Raw genomic sequence first — 19,877 nt, 5'->3', positions numbered from 1 at the left:
TTCGGTAAGCACAGAAATAGAGAGTAGATTACTTGGAGAGATTACCCCAACTCTTCAAGACACAGACCTATGGGTACAATGGCTCTGTCTGCACCCGTCAATGATAGACGATCAGTAATGTTGGTCACAGGGCACCAATAATCCAGAAAATTCTCAGTAAAGGAAGCATTTAATGAAGGGGATGGTAGTGGTAGAACTAGCAGGCTACTGTACCTAAGTGCACAGATATTTAAGTCCAACAGCCTTCCTGGCAAGGTGCATTATCAAGGCTGATAGTCTTAAAAATGTCTGTGACAGACAGGCTTGCACTTGAAGCAAACATGGTGCTAATTAAAAATGTATACACCCATGTTATTTAGGATCAGGAGCCAGTAAGAGAGAGACTGAAATACGTTGCTCCTTTGATTTCTATGCTAATGATGCAGCAAGTGTTTATAAAAAGAAAAATGAAAGGTCATACTAAGTAGAAAGAGTTGAAACTCTCTTAAATGAGTGCTATGGCACTACATGGTTTATCATTCACTACAAGAGTGGCCCCCTGATCAGCATTTGATAGACTAGGGTGCGAATTCAGTGTGTAAGACCAATTATGCCAAAAAAATATGATGTCTTCAAAATAGAATTTGAAGTTCGGAAATCATCAAAATATCTGTTAAAGGTTTTGGTGAAAGTTTAAAAAGTTGTCAGAACAGCAGTGCTGATACATGCACAAGGCGAAATCAAACTAGAGTCTGCATGTGGAAACAAATCATAGCAGAACTAAATATCCTTACATAGGGCAGATTTCACAGAAACATCCTCAGGGGATTTGTTGACATTTGGACATCACAGAGGCATGGAATGTTATGTAATTTTTTACGAATGCTCCAACATGGTAACAAAGATGGATCAAAGTCCGAAGGGCTGCGGAGACTAATGCAGATATATGACTTCTGTAGTTAGATAGTGAGAGGACAAGCACAATTTAAATATCCTTGACTGGAAAAATTTGGCCAAGATGTTAATCGAAAAGTGGTTAGCACAGTGAATGTTGCAGTGTTGCATTATTATGAGAAAAGCCAATGTCTGCCATAAGGTTAATTAAATACTTAGGAGTCCACTAATAAAGAATCATGTGGACTTATTCGGAGTATGTCAGCATTTTTGTTTGGTCAGTATGTTTTTTATCCCAGACATCGGCTGTGGATGAAGAATGAGATGTCAGATTAACATTTCCATCACTTGAGAGTATTTATAGATTCAAAGCAGAAAGACGATGCTTCGAATGATGCTGGACTGTTGGGGACTATCACGGAATTGTCTTGATTTCCAGAGTTACTGACATATTAGGACAGTTACACAACTTAGTTCCTGAGTTAGGCTATACAGTACAGCGTCTCTGTCATAAACATTGTAGATGTCCTGTCTGACATATTACACATCTGGTTGACTCTAATACACTTGTAACACAGCTCAAGGGACAACCACTATATCTGTCAAACTAAATAATGCCCTTACTTCTGGAAAGTCATTTAATTTGGTGGCATGGACGTTTGTATGTGAAAATGGCCTGTACCATGCTTTGGATGAGGCTTGGGACCTCATTAGTGACACCTGGGATCTTGAAATAGCCTGACAATAGACTGACAGAGTAAATGAATGCATTTTTTGCTGTGTGGAGCATAACTTTTATCCTTTGGTCAATAATTCATGTGACTTTCATAATAACAGTTTTGTTATATAGAATGGTTCATGTCCAGAGACTAGATATTTCTTTAGAACAAGAGGGATAATATGTCCTGTTAGACATAATGTTCTTGTAAGGAAACCAATAAGAAGTGACATGTTGTTCATGCTACCCATGTCTCAGTATTCATTGCTGTAGTGTGTGGATAAGTTGTTATATCAGTTGAGGTGGCATAGTAATGAAGTGATTTAAAAACTGACTTAGGTTGAAGTTTGCTTTAACACCAGCAACACGAAAAGGTTAACAAACAAGGATTAGGAAACAAGGTTTAAAGCCTGCTGTGTGTTTCCTTTTTATAAAATGACTAAGATTATGTTAGCATCAATTTTTGTTCCTCTTTTTCAAGGAATGCTAAGTTGAGTGCTGTGAAATGTGTGAAGTACTGAAGTGGAAGCTGAAACTTCACAGTTATTTATTTATTTTACAAAAACATTTTAAACCAGCGTCCTTGCACACCTTGTCTTGCTGGGTCTCTAGGCATGAAAGTGGAGGCTCTGGAGTGATTGATTCAGGGCCTGCATCTCCCAATGCCATGGGGGATCTGCCCCAAGTGGAAGAGGAGAGCCAAGAGACAGGTGAAGCAGATCCTAAATGACTGGCTTGACATGATAAGCCTGAGTTTAAGATCACACTTGAGAGCTTAGAAAAACAGGAAGCTTGAGCACATACCAGCCTGCTGGTTGACATACCAAATCGTGGTTGTGTTGCCTATCTGCACTTGGACCGACCAACCACAAATGGAAGACACAAATGATTTGAGGGTCTGGCAGATCACCCATAGCTGGAGCAGGTTGAAGTGCAATCTCTGGTCTGAAGTGAAAGGCATGCCTCTGAGATTCAGTGTATCCAGATGATTGCCTCAGCTGTCTGTCAGAATTCCATTGTTAGGCCCACTGACTATGGATACACCACTGGAGTGGGGCATGTACCAATAAACTGTCAGGGCCAGAAGCAAAACACCACCCTGGACCATTGGAATCCTAGCATGAATTTACCAAACTCCCTGGGAGGTGGGGAGGCCTTGAGGGAGACAGTGTCTGATTCTGCAATGAAAAAGAGGAGATGCTGGGAAGCCTGAAGGTGAAGCATGGAGAGGTTGATTGGAAGCCTCAGGTTACAGAGCAAGGAGATCATGACCTGCAGGTGGTCCAACACTAACTACGGCAACCTTTCCTTCAGCTGCCATTCATCGAGGTATAGGAATACTGAGATCCCTAACCTGCAAAGATTTAGTTTGACTACCAACATCACCACTGTGACAGCTTGGGAGGCTGATGTGACCCCCAAACAGAAGGACTGCAAATTGGTACCTGCTGGCTCTGCCAAACAAAAAGCATGCATCTCCTGTGCGACTGCAAGTTTGGAATATGAAAATACATTCCCTGCAAGTCGTGGGTCACCATGGAGTCTTGCAAGTCCACAGCTAAAAGGACCTATGTGAGGGACAGCATTTGGAACTGATCCCTTGGGAGGAAAGCCTTCAGAATAAAAAGCTACAGAATGGGATTGAGGCACCATCCTTCTTGGAAACAAGGAGATAACATAAGAAGCATCCCTCCATGATCCTATTCTGTGAGTCTAACTCCATAGTATTTTGGCTGAACAGAGCAAGAAATTTCTGCTGCAGAATGCAGGCATGTCTGTCTGCTGTAACAGAAGGCAATGGGAGAATTGGGCAGGGAGTTGGAGGAAGAAACTTTGAGAATGGAAGTTCATAGCCTTGCCTGACAATATCAAGGACCCAGTGGTCCGAAGTTAAGGATTGCCAGGGTGCCAAGTAAAATTACACTCTCCCCCTCCAGGCTGCACATGCTCCCTCAAGGGTGGATTAAAGTGGTTCTACATGAGGGACGATGAAGGCGGAGGAAGACAATTGCTGTTGCTGCCTTCAATGGTCTCTGAAGACACCATGCTCCTGGCAGGATTGGAAAAAACTATTGGGCTGCTGCACTGTTGTGAGGGCTAGAACTGTCAAAAAGGCAGAACCCAAAAATATTCCAAAAGCTTTGGTATTGCTGATGAAACTGACGAGTAGCAGGAGCCAGCAAAAAGGACAAAGCTGCAGCATAACCTTGCTTGAAGAGCTCCAGGACTTCTAAACAAAAAGGCACACTCCACTGAAAGACATGTCCATAAGATTTGCCTGAACATCGCCTGAAAAACTTGTGCATTGCACCTAGGCATAGTAGTGGATGACGATGGAACAGCCTATTGACTCAATCAATCAATCAATTAGATTTTGTATAGCACAACTACTCACCTGTGAGGGTCTCAAGGCACTGGTGGTGGGTCTGAGCATCATTCGAAGAGCCATGTTTTGAGGTTCTTCCTGAAGATGGTGAGAGATGGGCTTTGTCTGAGGTGCGTGGGCAAGTTGTTCCAGCTCTTAGCTGCAGGGAATGCAACAGATCTTCCTGCGGCGGTGGTTTTCCGGATGCGTGGGACAGTTGAAATTATTTTGCAGCAGTCAATGGGGATCCATTTGAAGATTTTACAGAGTTGGCGGAGGGTGTGCCAGCATGAAGAGGTGACTTTGTTTACCTGTCAAGTCGATGATAGGGAGGAGTCGAGGATGATTTTGATGTTGCGGGTATGGTCAGTTAGTGTAGGTGGTGCGCTGAGCGATGTGGGCCAACAGGAGTCATCCTAGGCTGAGGTAAGATGAGTTTGGTCTTGTCCGAGTTGAGCTTGAAGCAGCTCTTACTCATCCACGCAGCGACAGCTTTCATCCTGGTGTGAAAGTTCCTCTTAGCTTTGTCCGAGTCTTCAGTGAGGGATATGATGAGTTGTGTGTCAACGGCATATGACACGATGTTCATTTTTTGGTCTCTGACGATGGCTGCCAGCGGGGCCATGTATATGTTGAAAAGTGTTGGGCTCAGGAAGGATCCCTGAGGGACTCTGCAGCTGACTTCTGTTTGGATATGAAGGGTGAGAGCCTGACTCTCTCTGTTCTTCCAGTGAGGAAGGAGTGGATCCATTACAAGGCTTTTCTGCGGATTCCTGCATCATGGAGTCTGGTGCATAAGGTGCTGTGGGAGACAGTGATGAAAGCTGCTGAAAGGTCGAGGAGTATGTGTTTTTGAGCTCTGATGGGTCGGCTGTGGGTTTCTTCAGGAGGGGCGGACTTCAGCGTGTTTGCAATCTTAAGGGAAGGTGGCTGTTGTGATGGAGCCGTTCAGCATCTTGCAGAGTTCGGGGGCGATGGATGCACTGGCTCTGTTGTAGATGTGTTGAGGACAGGGTCTGTTGGAGATCCAAAGTGAATGCTGTTCAAGATGATTTCAGTCTCTTCTGTGGTGAGCATGGACCAGCTGTGGATAGTTTTGGTGGGTTCTCGGGGGCTGGGTCGGTAGTAGGTTCTGACGCTGGGTGGGTTCTGCGGGAGGGATCTGTCATAGATGTCCTTAATCCTGCGGTAAAAGAAAGTGGCCAGTTTATTGCAGAGGTCTTGCGATGGGGGATATTGGTGGCTTTGGAGGAAGAACTGGTGAATTCTTTGATTACCGTGAAGAGTTCTCTCATGATGTGCGGGGAGGTGTTGATGCGTTCACGGAGTGCTGCTTTTTTTGCATTCTTGATGGGTGGCAATGGCGGCTCTGAAAGAGGCAAGGTCTCAGCTGGTTTTGCTGTTTCTCCATTTCTTCTCCAGGCGCCTGCAGGGGCGTGTGGATTCTTGGAGTTCAGCGGTGAATCAGCTGGCTGTTTTTGGGACACGCTTGAGTGAAGTTGATCTGAGGGGGGCTAATTGACTGCACCACTGATCCACTGTATCCAGGCCATAGTGAGGAATCTAATTGAATGCATCTTGCACAACATCCATAACTTTGGCACAGAAGTCACCAAACTGGTGTAGGGATTTATAATGACCTTTTGCGTCATCTCACACTTCTAGATGGCTTTGATGCTCATGAGCCCAGATTTCACACGACTTGAATTCTAGCCTGGGCCCTCTGCACTGGAGACAGACATCCTGGGGGTCCAAGCATGAAATCTTGTTTTGGTAAGAGCAATACATTTTAAACCTTGCAATCTTTGGTGGAGGCATTGTTACAAACACTGCAGATACAATATTTGGAGAAAATGTTCAGAGGAGAACAACACCTGATTGAAATTGAATGGCAAGGGAAAAAAGAAACAGACGTCCATGTGCCAGGTACCACCTTGTATGACTCTTTGATTTCATATATGCAGGGGTGGATCCTGGAGATGATGTGGCATTGAGACACACCCTATTTGTACAGGAGAGGTGTATGCAGTCTCTCAATCCAGTCCAGCACCTGAAGGAGGTTTAAGAGGTGAGGAATCTTCAGTTTGAAGTATACACAGAAAGTAAGTTATGGGTCAAGCTGAAAAGACATTTTTGAAGTGTATTTTAAAGATATTCACATCAGTGCTGCACTAACTTTTTATGGTTTAAAGTTTGTAGACAAATGGAAGATGAAGTGTCGTCGGCATTTTTTCCCCTGTTCTGAATGTCACTATAGAGAGTAACAACAATGGAAGTGCATGCCTATTATTAGATTCAGAACCTTAAAAAAATGATGTTTATGCTTGGTTTTTATCTTGCCAGGCTGTGAAAATTTGCATTTTTCTCCACTTCTGAAATAAGTAGTTTGTGAGCGAATTTTCTAAATATGTGTCACATGCAAATGACAATGCAAATATATGAAGCACGACGTAGTTGCAGAGAAAAGGATATTGCAGATCAAACAAGGAGAGAGAGTGAATGGCAAACAAAGTTGTGGATGAAATTAAAAGAAAGGATGAGGAGTAGAATTAAAAAGAAGAGGTGAACAGGCACCGCTGTCTGTGGCAATGAACCATGTTTGTAAGATCCCACCTGTCAGTGGGAGGACTTAGAGATGGCTAATATTGAGTTCTAGAAGACTTTTATTCAAAAAAATTGAAGTGCCTTAATTTAGTAATACTCCGGTTTAAGGGGTTTTACAAACTAAAATATTATTTTGACACCAAGTAGGTGTTTGGATGGTATGCTAAAGTAGGACAAGCTAAAGAAAGCATGTCACAACCTTAAGGATTTGCATAAATGAAGAGATCAGCACAATATGAAACCCAGTAAGCCTTAAATTTTAAAACTATCCTTAACTTACAGTGAGAGTTGCGAAATTTCAGAAGAGATGATGACTTAACGATAGGCCAAAGAAGATGCAGAAAATGCAATACGAACATTACATGCTAAAAGATATCAAACAAAAGTATTAACCAATCAACATTATACTCAGAAGAATTACAAATTGTTTCACTTCCTGTTATTGACGCTGGAATGCTTTGAGTCCGTTGGCATTTAAACAGGTTCACGCCTGAGAACAAGATGGTGGAAGGTTTACCAGGTGATATATTTAAATTGTAAGTAACAAGTCATGTTGAATTGTTTGATTAGAACCATCAGAAGTAAAAACAATATTCATAAGCCATTATCATGAAAATGCACATATTGACAGTGTACAAATGATTAAGCGTGCTCCTTGCTCATCAATACTTAAGTGATGTTATGTGCAACAAATTCAAGAATCAAATGTAACATCAGCTCTTGCGAGAATATTGGTGTTTGTATAGACCCTACTGAAAATGCCATTTAGAGGACATTCCTTCAGCACCAGTTTCTTAGAAGAATTACTGATTCCAAGAGTCAAAGTAAGTGTGGCAATAGAGCAAAGATGCAGGGAAAATCATACACCTGGGACTCCTAGTCTCAGTCCAGTTTTCACCACAAAACGTGAACCAGAACTAGCCCTTATCCTAAATGTTGGCGGCATCATCTATATGTGGGATGAGAATTGTGGGAAATAAGACTCTTGAACGCTTTCCAGGAGCCATTAGCCTTGCTGGGGTGGGACTACATCCCCCAGCAGGCTTTGCTGCACTACTCACCACCCTGTTGGCCAGAAGGTGGTGCTGACACACTCAGTATTTAAAAAGCTCTTCTCCCTGCCTGTGGCATGGGACACGTCTGGGCTCACATCCGGGCAAAGACTGGGCCAAGACTGGGCCAAGACCGAGCCTGTCTGCACCCATCAGAGCCTGGAAGAAGCTGGGCTGGACCACCTTTTTTTCACCTGCAGCCCAAAACCATCATGGGTAGGCAAAAAAAAAACCTGCCCACCATGCCTCCAAGCCACAAATGGCCCCTGGAACCGCCAGTTTATAGTTTCCTTTCTTTCCTCCACCGTGGGAGCCATTAACAAGGATATACTATGTGTGGTGAAGAACTTGGTCTTGGGGGAAACTTGTCGCCACCCACTCCGATACCAAATCCAAGCATTTTGGGAACAGGGAGTAAGGCAAACGTTGCCGTGGCTAAGCCCTGTAACGCTGGGGTCTTCCCTCCTAAGGTGATCAATCCTGCGGGAACAGTTGTGGCTGGAATACACAATGGCCAGAGTGTTTCTCCTTTAATTCAAATCAGCCTGCAAAGAATAGCAAAAAAAAGAGGTGGGGGCTAGCGGACATATGGTACCTCTTAAATCTCCCCCAACCAGTGCAACTAATACTCACTCTGTGTCTAAGGACCCATCCTGTTGTCACGCAGGCTCTCATTATTCTAATGAGACTTCTGAATTTTGAGCTGCAGAATCGCCTGCGGTGTGGGAGACTGAGTCTTACCCACTACAGGTGACACCTGTCGCCCTATTTCGGGTTTTTCTCCGGCTAACTAGCAGTGCCTCATCTCTACCCAACAGCAGGGATGATTGGGCAGCTGAGCGCATGACATAATTGATTTCTCATGGAAATCGTGGTCACTCATGTCTCATCCGTTTCTCTCAGTTACATTAGTCTCACATACACAATGACAAACAGAGGCAGTATATGTTTCAATAAAGTTTTAATGAAGCGAATGCATCTTAGATAGCAAAGCATGTACTGCAATAACCAGGACGATACAGCATGACAAGATTAGAATTGTGACAAGGAAAGTGAAGCATAGAAATAATGCTACGATATTGTCACTAGAGTCAATAGACTAATTCCTACCTAGGCTATGATAGAGCACAGCATGTTAAGCTCAAATTCTGCCCTTCAGGTTCCCCTGGGAAGACATCATCCCCCATACCTGAGCAAAGGCCTGAAGTCTGCATAAGCAGCTGCAGCAAAGCGTTCAGCAATCAGCATACAATTGTGGTTCTGTGGCTGGAATCTCCCTCTACCATGTAAGGGACAGGGAAGTGTTTATATAATAAAACAGCTGATGTTCTTAAAAAAGTCCCTATGTAAGGATGTGTGTTTTACTTTGAATGTCAGAGACAAAAGTTACCACGTTCACCGGCAACTATCTTACTACAGCCTTGAATGAAGCACACAGTGAACAAGAATGTCATGTTTGAGAACGTAGTGCTGGCCTAAGGGAAAACAGCTAGATAGAGAGAAATAAAACAAGACCGCTAAAGTGGCTATTGTAAAAATAATAAAGAAGCTGAATAAAATATATCTAGGTTAAAGTGCACTGCATCAGGCCTAGTATGCTAAAATAACGTGTATGGAGCAGTAACTAAAATGGCTACACAACACCCTCTTGAGCTTAACTTTTTATTGTCACAAATCATGGACCAGTTGAGAGTACATATTGACTCCTTAATTGATACCTTATATGAGAAACATTCTTTGATGGTAAAAAATCTGTTTGAGAATCTAACAAGAAGCTGGTCTCCACACAAATACACTCACCAAAGAAGGCTCATTGCAGCAGGGCAATCTATCCAGAGGACTGATGATATTCACCCTCAGTCTTTCCCTATCAACTGTTCTGTGAGATTCCCCACTAGCACTGTAGCCCAACAGCTACCTGAAATCAGGTCTTGCCCAATAAAGAATAGGGCAGTTCTCTTCTACAACGATCGGCTGGAAGATGATGCATCAGGTAGACAGATGCTGAAGGGGACTTGTTTAGCCGTATCCGACCCTGCCACTTTCCAAATGTCTGCCGTACAGCAGGGCCAAGTCCCAAGGAATTCTGGTAGACCAAAACACAGCCTGCACCTTACTCAAACTTCTACCACCTTGGTGTCGGTCTCCACAAAAGTGCAATTATTAAGTCCAGGGACAAAGGACTCTACCCATCCAGTCAGAAACAAAGTTGCGCACTGGTGCAATAGCCTAATGGGAGATGGGGGATGACTGGCAGCACACATTCTCACGGTTAGAAGGAATGAGTGGGTAGGCAATAGGGAGAAACATTGGGAGGGGGGCTGCGTAGTCGTCAACTTTGACCAACCAGAAATAGTGGGTTATTTAACTGGGCAAGCAAACAAGACGGGCTTTCACCCCCGAAATTTCAGTTCATTTCCTTAGGTTTTTTTTATCCACTTACCTAGCCCCACAATGATCACTTGTAACACTAGAGTCCATTGAAGCAGGTTGGAAAACAGCTAGTTCCTCAGACGTTAGCCCCAGTGATATAGCTAAATAACAGATACGAGTCACTTAGCAACCTTGATCACAATGACTGACTACCCAATTGTGAGGTTACCCCTCTGTTCCCTTGGGTGTAGGGTGACAGTGGCAACCAACCTGATAGTATACCTGCCACTCCAGTTACTTCTATCCAATGTCTAAGCTGGAACATCGCTGGGCTAACTAACAAGAAATTTGATGAGGCATGACTTTAATTTATCAAAGGCCATCATATTACTGGATTTCAAGAAACCTGGGACACAAACAACTCATTTTATTTGGATCGGTTCAAGTAATTATTTTTTCGTTGGCTGGGTTAGAGGGGTCTTAATCCCCTAAGTGTCTCCTGTAAATCATCACGAGTGGACAGTGGGTCTATGCTTTTGCTCGGAGTCAGACTTGTTTTTAAAATATCTCCAGGTATTTTAGTGCTTAACTTTTACAACTCCTTTGCTGCACATAATACGCTTTCAAATTTGACCAGAGTTTTTAGAGGGGTATGCTAGAATACAACAGGAATTGTACTATGTTTTACCTTTAGGTGACTTTAACATTCACTCCTGCACCCTCCCCTGCTACATTCTGGAGGAGGCCTCTATGCTTTTTCAGGTTCACTTTGGACACACAAGACAGGAGAACGTCTCAACTCCATCTTGGCTGACAACAGTCTTGTTTCTTCGGCTCTAGCCAGTATGACGGCTGATATTCGGGATGCTATCCCTACATTTAGTGGCAGAGGCAACCACACCGCCATTGATTATATTTTTATCTCTGCCTATTTGACTCATTTTTTTAGGCAAGCGGTGGGTACCTGGATCCACTTTCGTGATCACAACCCACTAGCCATTAGTATTGACTGGAAATTAGTGAAGGACACCATTACTAAATTGTCTAACAACATTACACCAACAGATCAGGGCTGCAGGGTGAAATTGTCTAAGGTGGACCCAGACTCCTTTCGAGAGAAGCTTTTACAATATGTGGTCAGGATATCTCAGCCTGTCTAGAAGTGGCCTCTCAACCAGATGAGATGTTAGCTGTATGCAACAGAGTTTGTATCTTAGTATGCAAGAGCCTATCCCAAGAGGGGACAAAAGTTAAGAAGCCACTACTACATGGTCTGAAAGTAACTGTTCCACAGCCATCTTAATCTTTCGTCAGCCTTAAAAAATTCCCCAAGAAATAATTCTCTGGCAAAGGAAATATAAAGAGGCCATTGAGAATTGTAAAAAAGACATGAGAAATTAAGCTTGGGACCAACTCCTTCAAAGTGATGTACTAAATAATAGCTCCTGATTCTGGGAAATAGTTAATGGTCCATACTTTAGAGGGCAAGAGAGGGGTCTAATAGAATGTAACATTGATCCTAGCATTTGGGTATCGCACTTCAAAGGTATGTATGGCTGCAATAGTGTAGAAGCTCTAGTCCCGACAAGGGAATTTCCCAGTAATAATTTTAAGCTGGACTTCCTTTTGGTGGAGATACTCAAGCCAATCACACTTATGCCCAAGAATAAAGCCGCAGGACATAATGGTGTCCCCGCAGATCTGTTTAAAATGGACCTAGCAGTCTGGGCCACAAATGTATCTAATGCTTTAAATGCCATTTGTAATGTAGGCTTTTCCCCTTCTAGGTCAATGTCCATTATTCTCCCTTAGTTTAAAAAACGTCAGAGAGATGACCTACGCTGCTACAGACCCATTTCTCTCATATATTCAGTTGTGAAAGTCATGGGGTGAGTCCTACTTAGCAGGCTAATTACTTGGACAGAGGAGAATAAGACCTTATCTGACCTACAATATGGGGTCAGGTCTGCAAGGGGCACCCTCAACCAATGTCTGAACCTAGAACTGATAATTGGAAAATACACAAAGGCAAAGGGAGGGCTCACTAAACCTTGCTTTTATGGACCTCAAGTCAGTTTTTAACAGAGTTAACAGGAGCAAGCTATGGTCAGTTCTCATTAACATGGATATTGATAGTGAACTTGTGAATTTCCTAAACGAGCTACACAGAGATCTGATTGCTACAATCAGATGCGAACAGAGGGGCAAGTTAACACATTCATTTAGTGTCCAAAGGGGGGTCCAGCAGGGATGTATTTTGCCCCCTTTGCTATTTACACTCTACATTAACAACCTGGGCCCAACCCTGACTGAGGCCTGTACGGACACCCCTTGTGCAGGCCAGTATCTTATCCCAGGGCTTCTATACCCTGACAGAGTGGTATGGATAGCAAAAACCGCCGTAAGACAAAAGCGCCTTTTAAAAGCATTTGTAAGGTTCATGAATGATCTGGAAATGAGCACCAATTATAGCAAATCCTGCATATTGGTTTTGAGCTCTAGGGGAAGGGTTCCCAAGAAATGCACCTTAGAAGGTAAAGATATCACTAGAGTTAATGCATTTTCATACCTCTTTGTAACATTTGATGAAAAGGGATATTGGGCTGCCCTGGTCAGAATGAAATGGAACTCCATGGCTAGAGCGATTGCTTCAGTATTTGAATTTGCCTCCTAGCTGAATGCAATGCCACTGCAAGCCTTGCTAAAGATTTATCAATCAAAATGTAACCCCATGACGAGCTATGAGAGTGATATTTGAGGATATAGAGGGGCTACCAAGTTACAGATTTCTGAAAACAGATTCTGAGGCACTTACTTTGTTTGCCTCAATCCATGCCCTATTATACCTTACATTAAGAACTAGGGATACAATATATCTTGGACCTACTAGCCTTACGTCCTCTGCTCAGATGGATCTCGAGATGATTAAATAATGAGCTGACGTTGAACCAGGTGGTCTTGTTAGATTGTCTGAATCTAGATAAAGTGTCTAACATCCCTTGTCTTACCTAGTTAAACTGACATTCACCAACCTAGGTCACCTCGAAGTATATAGTTACCCTGAGCAGACTGTCTGGGGGGACCTATTGTGGGCCAAAAAACACTTTCAAGCCGCTATGAAGGCCAATAGAGAGACAAAGGAGTTGTGCAAACCTATGTTTGCACCCATGTTATGCTGAAAACGTGTAACTATTGAGCCTTACCTCAATATTGTCCCCAACCCACATCATTGGTTCATTCTAACCAGATTCAGACTCAACCTCTTACATTGGATACTTGCAGAGCCTGCTGGCTGGAACCAAGTTGACAAGCTAGATCCTTGCTCTTGTTACTACTTCTCCGAACAACACACCCTGCACTTTCCAATATTTTATGATCATTATGGTTTGCTCAGAAAGCAGTTATTTTTTCCTTTACTGAGAGGGCTGTAATGTACCCAAGCACGACCTGCACTAACATTTTTGCAAATGCTACCCAATGAACATGTATGCTTTTATATGGCTAGTTTATTTTTAGTAGGAACTGTCAGGCGCGGACAGAGTCATTGATAGTAAATAATTTATTGGAAGCAATCTGCTAGCACACCTGGAAGGAGTTTTAATGTTTTTAGCTTTTTATTCTGCATTATTTTGTATTGATGCTTACTATGTTCATTGATAAAATCTGTTTTTGAACGGAGAGATTTGTTTGTCAGTTGAGTGTCAAACTGTATTATCGTACTGTATGCTCTCTTTCATAATTTGTATCTTTTATGGTTTAAAAAAAAACGAAGAAAGAATATTTGATGATAGTAATAATGATTCTTGACCTCAAATTATGATACAAAGCAATCTTAACTCATTCTAGTATTTTTAATTATATGCTTCAAAACTAAAGTATATAAAAATAGGTTTAACTTACTTTCACTAGATCCGGTTTCCATAACACCATATGGAGGAGCCAGGAATCCAGCCATATATTGGCGATATTTCTGAAAGGCAACAATAGATAGTAAGATTAAGTGAAACATTGTGTGTAATATTTTATCTGTGTTTCTGATTAACAGATATAGAACACATAGATCAAAGAATTTCTGTCACCCAGGTATGCAATTGTTTCTTCCCCCACACTGTTTCTTTTCGTTATCACACATCACCTTTATAGTCTATATAGTTCTACATATTACCTCCATTTCCTTGTACTCTGCTCATATGCTTCTCATATGCTTCCGCTCCTGCATGTAGCTTAAACCTTGTCATCTTTCATTGAAAATATAGATTCGTCATGGTCTGGTCAGAGTGGATGATAAGTCAGCAACTGGTCCACATTAACAAGAGTTGGGGCCAAGGGGGATTTCCAGCTCTTTCAAGCTATGAGCTTGTTAACTTGCACCACTACAGACCTACTTTTCTCTCCCCACGAAAATTTACTATCATCTTCTGATGAACAGGTGCTGGAAATAACCAAGAATGTTGGTGCTACCAATGAAAAGAAGATAAAAAGAGTGTCTAGTGTCTACACTAGAGATTCAGGAATCGATAAAGAGGGAAGAACAGAGGAAAACCTTCAGAAAAAGGGAAAGTCGCACACATATTATCATCTCCTACCCCTCCTCATGGTTCTAATTCACATTGCGACTCAAATGATGGCTAACACTCTGACCTCTATGCATCCTGTGTTAAGTTAAGGGTATCTGTGGAGTGCACAACTCACCCAAAAGGGTATCCTGGCTCTGAAAAGCAGGGTGGCGTGGGCCAATCCAGGGCCAAGACCAGGTGAAGAGACATATCTTCAGTTTTTGCAAAATTCAAGAATTGAGGTGGTGGATCTGACATGCAGGAGCACCTACTGCCAGGTTTTCAGAGAGAGGTAGGCAAAGGCCTGGCTGCAGGATCCGTTTCTGAGTATGCAGGGGATGTATGTGAGTAGGAGTCCTGCTGAATGGTAGGCGGGGCCGATGATAAGCAAGGCTTTTCATGTGCACATGAGGGGTTTGACCTTCAGAACTAGTCCTAGGATTTTATTCACCAAGCTTTTCACACTTTTTCAACGAAAAGGGGCAGACAGATGGTTGTAGCTTTCGGTCTATGGGCATTAGTCTACAGTGCAGCTATCCACTTATTGGGTATGCACTCCTCTAGAAGCATTTCCTAACCCTTGTTCAGTGAACAGATGAAGGAGATATATACAAGTATTTGACATAAATTGTTGATTGGGAACAACTAGTCGTCTTTCATTTACAGAGAAAAATGTAAGGTTGTAAAACTCGGTGGGAGTGCAGCATTAAAAGGACCTACGCCGTGCTGGTGTCTGCACACCTTGCATCTCATATCACGCCATCAGTGAATAACAGGCATTATAAATTACGGAGCCCGAGTAGCAGTTGTGACAAACAGTTCGATCTAAGCTTTGACAGAATTTCGCTGGCTTCAGTGTAATCTGATCTTTGTGTCAAAGGGTGGCTGACAGGACGCACGGTGCATGCGCTATGTTACTCATGTTCTAATTGAATAACCGTCAGTGAGATGGAATGTCATTATCGTTTGACTCTGAACAAAGCATTTGATTTAAAAGGAAAACGCCAACCTTGTGTTATCTGGTAGAAAGCCCTGTTACAATGACGATAGAATATACTCGATGATTCATGCTTACCCACAGAAAATGGCAAAACTAATTTGGTTTTATAGTGGGAGAATAAAACAAGTAGTGGTGATGTCAAATGCAATCACGTTCAACAGGATGTAACGTTGTATCAAACTATTGCATGCTACTGACAAGTGAAGTGTAATTGGACAGACCCGCCTAATACCGATTGCCCTAGAGTTGCAAACTTCCCTTGAGAGTAGGATTTCTCATAGAAGAGAGGTATGATTGAGCAAATGTAACATGTGCCCTCCAATATCAACGTTCGCATTTCAGTGATGCCCACGTTTATTCATAGTAACTCGAGCTGCAACCCAACGCCTATCTGTGAATACCAGTCCAAAACGTTTTGGGGCATGGTAAAAGTGGGCAATTATCCAGGGCCCCCACCTTCCAAGGGCCCCCTGCCAAAGTTAACTTTCTCTCTAGCTCACTTTTTGTTACTTTTGTATCTTATCCTTTAATGTATATAAATATTGTTTGGTAACATGCAGCCACGGCTCCTCCGCTACAGTGGAGGCGCGTCACCCCTCGCCAGCAGCAGCAGCTGCAAACCTTATACTATAAAATGATAATAAACTACATTTATTATCATTTGATAGCAAAAGGGGCGGGATGGGCGCTCCGGCCAATCCAAACGCTGCTGTCATGCTGCCAGCAGCATAACAGCAGCGTTCGAATTGGCTGCAGGGCAGGCTGGGTGCCTGTGCCTTCAGCTGCAGCCGAGGAGCGGCGTGGTGGTAGCGGCAAGAAAAATATATTTTTTTTAATCCCCCCCTCCGCACGCACCACTCTGCCCCTTCAAAGCGCCGCGAGCTGCTCCTGATAGGGCTCAAATTAGCAAAAAATGTGTTTGTAATAAAATTCGATGTTGTTTTAAACAGGGACCCTCTAACTCCTTAGGATGAAACTGTCACCAGTATTAGAAAAAAAGTACCGGTTCAAATCACATAAATTCCAGAATTCTGATGTAGACGTGACAGTCATCTTAGAATCAAGGACAAAATGGCAGTACAGTTCACCTTGTGGTACCTCTGATGTAGATGAAAAAGTTAGAAATGTGGTCATTCTATACTCTCTCCTGTTCTGATGATATGGGTGCACTTCTGAGATGGCAATCCATGTCTCCTCTTTGCTTTACGATACGGCATGTAAGGAACCCACAGATGACAAGCTGCCTTAGAGGCAGCCAAAGGAGCCTGATTAGTATTATATAAAAGTATGATATATAAACAAGTATTCCTTTCGAGTAAAGGAATTAATGTACACAGTTTCGATTTATATATCTATGTTTATGGCAAATGTATCTGTGAAATAAACATCTCTTTATTGTACAAATAGCATAATATGTAACATGGTCGAAGCAAATAACTAACAAAATGTTATTGAAAAGTCTGAGACAACATTAGTTATTTTGTGGAGCTATTATTATGTGAAAATGTATATATTTAACACGTCATTCTATCAAAAAATGATAACAAACAATCCTCGTGTTTCTATTTATCTATGTACAGTTTTCAAAGTCCAAACCTAGCAACAAAGCAACAAACCGCTGCACAAATGTGTACAACATTTGGCCAAAACATCCTGAACAAAAACGGTGCAGGAGAAAGAGAAGTGCTATATGTGAACCAAAAAGGCCCATGCTAGATGGAAGGTAGAATTTCCTCAATGGGCATTCAATGGGCAGGAGGTCACACATGAATGAGGCCAGATGGGTCTTCAGTTCCACTGGAAAGTAGGGGGAGGAACACAGTTACAAACGTGAATGGGGGTGGAATTGTAGAACCTCAGTGTGGTGCAGATGACCTCTCATCTTGTCCTTTTTTGTTTCATGTATGCTATGGACTCGAGCCTTATAGTGTTGCTGATGCAGGTGTTCTGAACCTTCTGGAGATTATGATGTCCCTAGCCAGGTCTGGCAGTGTGCTTGAGTTCATCCCTTTAAAGGTGATGTGTCAAACAATACAGGGAATGCAGCCATGTATAGGACACTAATGGAGTCCTTTGAGCGTACTGTGCATGTAAAATGCATCCCGTCCTTTGCCTTTTGGCCCCTGGACTAGGCAGCTATATTCAGGGGAGGTCAGGTGTTTTTCTGGAATGCTGGGCATCAGGATGTGTCCCCTGCAGAGGTGGGGGGGTGACAGGACCAGTACTTGGGCAGCACCACTCAAGTCTTCTTTCAAGAGCTATGTCTTCAGTTTGAGGAGCAGCAAGAGTTGGTGTCAAGCGTTGCCTGACTTCTTTGCAAAGTGAGTTTTAAAGCTGATGCAGATATTGTTAAAAATCCCAGGCATTTGGTGCTGTTATTGAACCATGAGGTGAAACCTTAAAGGGTAACTGTGGACAGTGATTCTTTCAGTTGTTTTTAATCCTCAGCTTTGGTGGTAAACATGATCTTAACCGGCAGGTTACACCTGCAAACCAGTCTTCCACAGAGGAAAGGCAAACAGTCAATGTCAGATGATCCGGCAAGGTAATCAGTGTAACATCACCATGCTGATGAACCTAGTCATTCCTTTTTTTCAAGGAAGCCTGTGAGGGGTTCCAGGTAACAACTGAGGATCACTCGCATCAACGTGGATCCTAGGGGAAAGCCACATGTTACTGAGATTAAGAGATTTGGATGTAAAGGAACTCATCTAGATGAGCAACAATGTGTTCTTTAGGTAGGATGGCAAAGATTGTAGGAAGAGTCTGTCAGAGCTAGTTTAAAGGAAGATGTGTAGAGCAGGGCTTGAGACCAAAGTTCCTCTTGTCTGTCACCTTGGATACTTTGCTGATAACTTGGATTGTTGCAGCCTCGGCATGGAACCAGTTTGGTAGTCTTGGAAAATATTATTTACTTATGATGTTGTCATGAAGCTACACTGTATTGGCTAGCTCATGGATCTTGCCAAGGAATGGAATGTGCTTGATTGGGTGGAGTCAGTGAGATGACCAGGATGTAGGCTGGGCCTCTTCTATTGAATAAGATCTGATTGGTCTTGAGCTAGTTAGCTAATATGCATGGGATAGTGATGTGTTGATTATGCTGTGGATCATCCATGGAGTGGTCTCAAGATATGGCAGAAAAAAGGTTTAGGTGCTACATTGCAGAGTGGTGTCATAGGAGAGATGTGCCACTCAAGAGTTGGGTGACTGTGTCAATCTTCTTGAAAAAGTTGTTGATGTTGGAGCACATTGCCTTTGATTGCTCGAGGTTCATGACAGGTGTGGGGTTGAGAGAGTGTTTTTGTATATAGTATTATAAAATGGTCAAAGTTGACTTTTTCGATTTGATAAATATTGATAAGTATTTATTGGATATTATATTGTGAGTTGACTTTTATGTTTATGTATAATTGATTTTTATATTAATACTCCAATGCAATTTAAAATTGTAAGGCTTGCAAACTGAGGGAAATATGTATTATTCCCCCCTAGTTGTAATATTATAAATAACTTACAACGTAATGATGAATTGTTTTAGCTGGAAAGTAGGAGTTTGAAATGATCTGTAGACCAATATCAATGAAAATAATGTTATGCTTTCTTTGCACTATGGGGTACAGGTATTCTATAAATTGCCGACCTGCTTGTTGATAAATATCAAGTTAACTAAGGAGAGAGTTCATGAGAAAAACCCATAAAATTATCATTCCAGACCCTTTATCGACGATGGCATAAATATTTTTTTTTTACAAAAATTAGGGTCGAATTTTATTGTATTATGTGCCTAGTGTGAATGTGAAACTCTAACTAACGAAAATTCTTTCATACTTTAACTGACAACACGTACACAAGCACACCTATAAAGTTTGTTAAGAAGTTTAAAACATGACATCGCACAGTTTGCAATGGTGGGAGAAAACCTGCGTGAAACATTTTACAATTTCAGTCTCATGACTGTTCTAATACAAAAGGACACTGGCGGCAAATTACTTCTTCATATTGCTTGCGGAAGGTATTCACATAATTAGTAGTTACATCTCTCCAGGGCAAGTCTGAATGAAGGTACAATTAAGATTAGAAGCTTTCAATTGAAATGTGATCAAAATGACCTGGCCCAGGGCGATCAAGGCAGATTTTTATTAGATGTTTCTGCGCTAGCATCATGAACTAACTGAAATGCTAACCCCACCAAGGAAACCTAGTGGAACGAAAATAAAGTCAAAGAGCATTGGTTAATTCCAGGTAGAGTATTCCGGCAATTAGATAGATCACTTGTATATGCAAATAGATAGAAGGGACATTTTTGTGGTGCATGCTTTTCTTGGACTCTGCA

The 19,877-nt window shown here is 42.2% G+C and overlaps 1 protein-coding gene across 4 annotated transcripts in view; it reads right to left on the bottom strand.

Moving 5' to 3' along the window:
• The window catches only part of RAPGEF4 (Rap guanine nucleotide exchange factor 4), a 942,686-nt gene that overhangs the window by 472,107 nt on the left and 450,702 nt on the right, over positions 1 to 19,877 (bottom strand). For all 4 annotated transcript variants that reach the window (XM_069225351.1, XM_069225352.1, XM_069225353.1 and 1 more), the window contains one exon: positions 13,886 to 13,955. In XM_069225351.1, coding sequence (XP_069081452.1) covers positions 13,886 to 13,955 — 70 coding nt within the window. The remainder of the gene's footprint in view (positions 1 to 13,885; positions 13,956 to 19,877) is intronic.

This window comes from Pleurodeles waltl, chromosome 3_1 (genome assembly GCF_031143425.1).
Source record: "Pleurodeles waltl isolate 20211129_DDA chromosome 3_1, aPleWal1.hap1.20221129, whole genome shotgun sequence".
NCBI classification, from domain to species: Eukaryota; Metazoa; Chordata; class Amphibia; order Caudata; family Salamandridae; genus Pleurodeles; species Pleurodeles waltl.
This window is presented reverse-complemented; position numbering and strand designations above follow the sequence as displayed.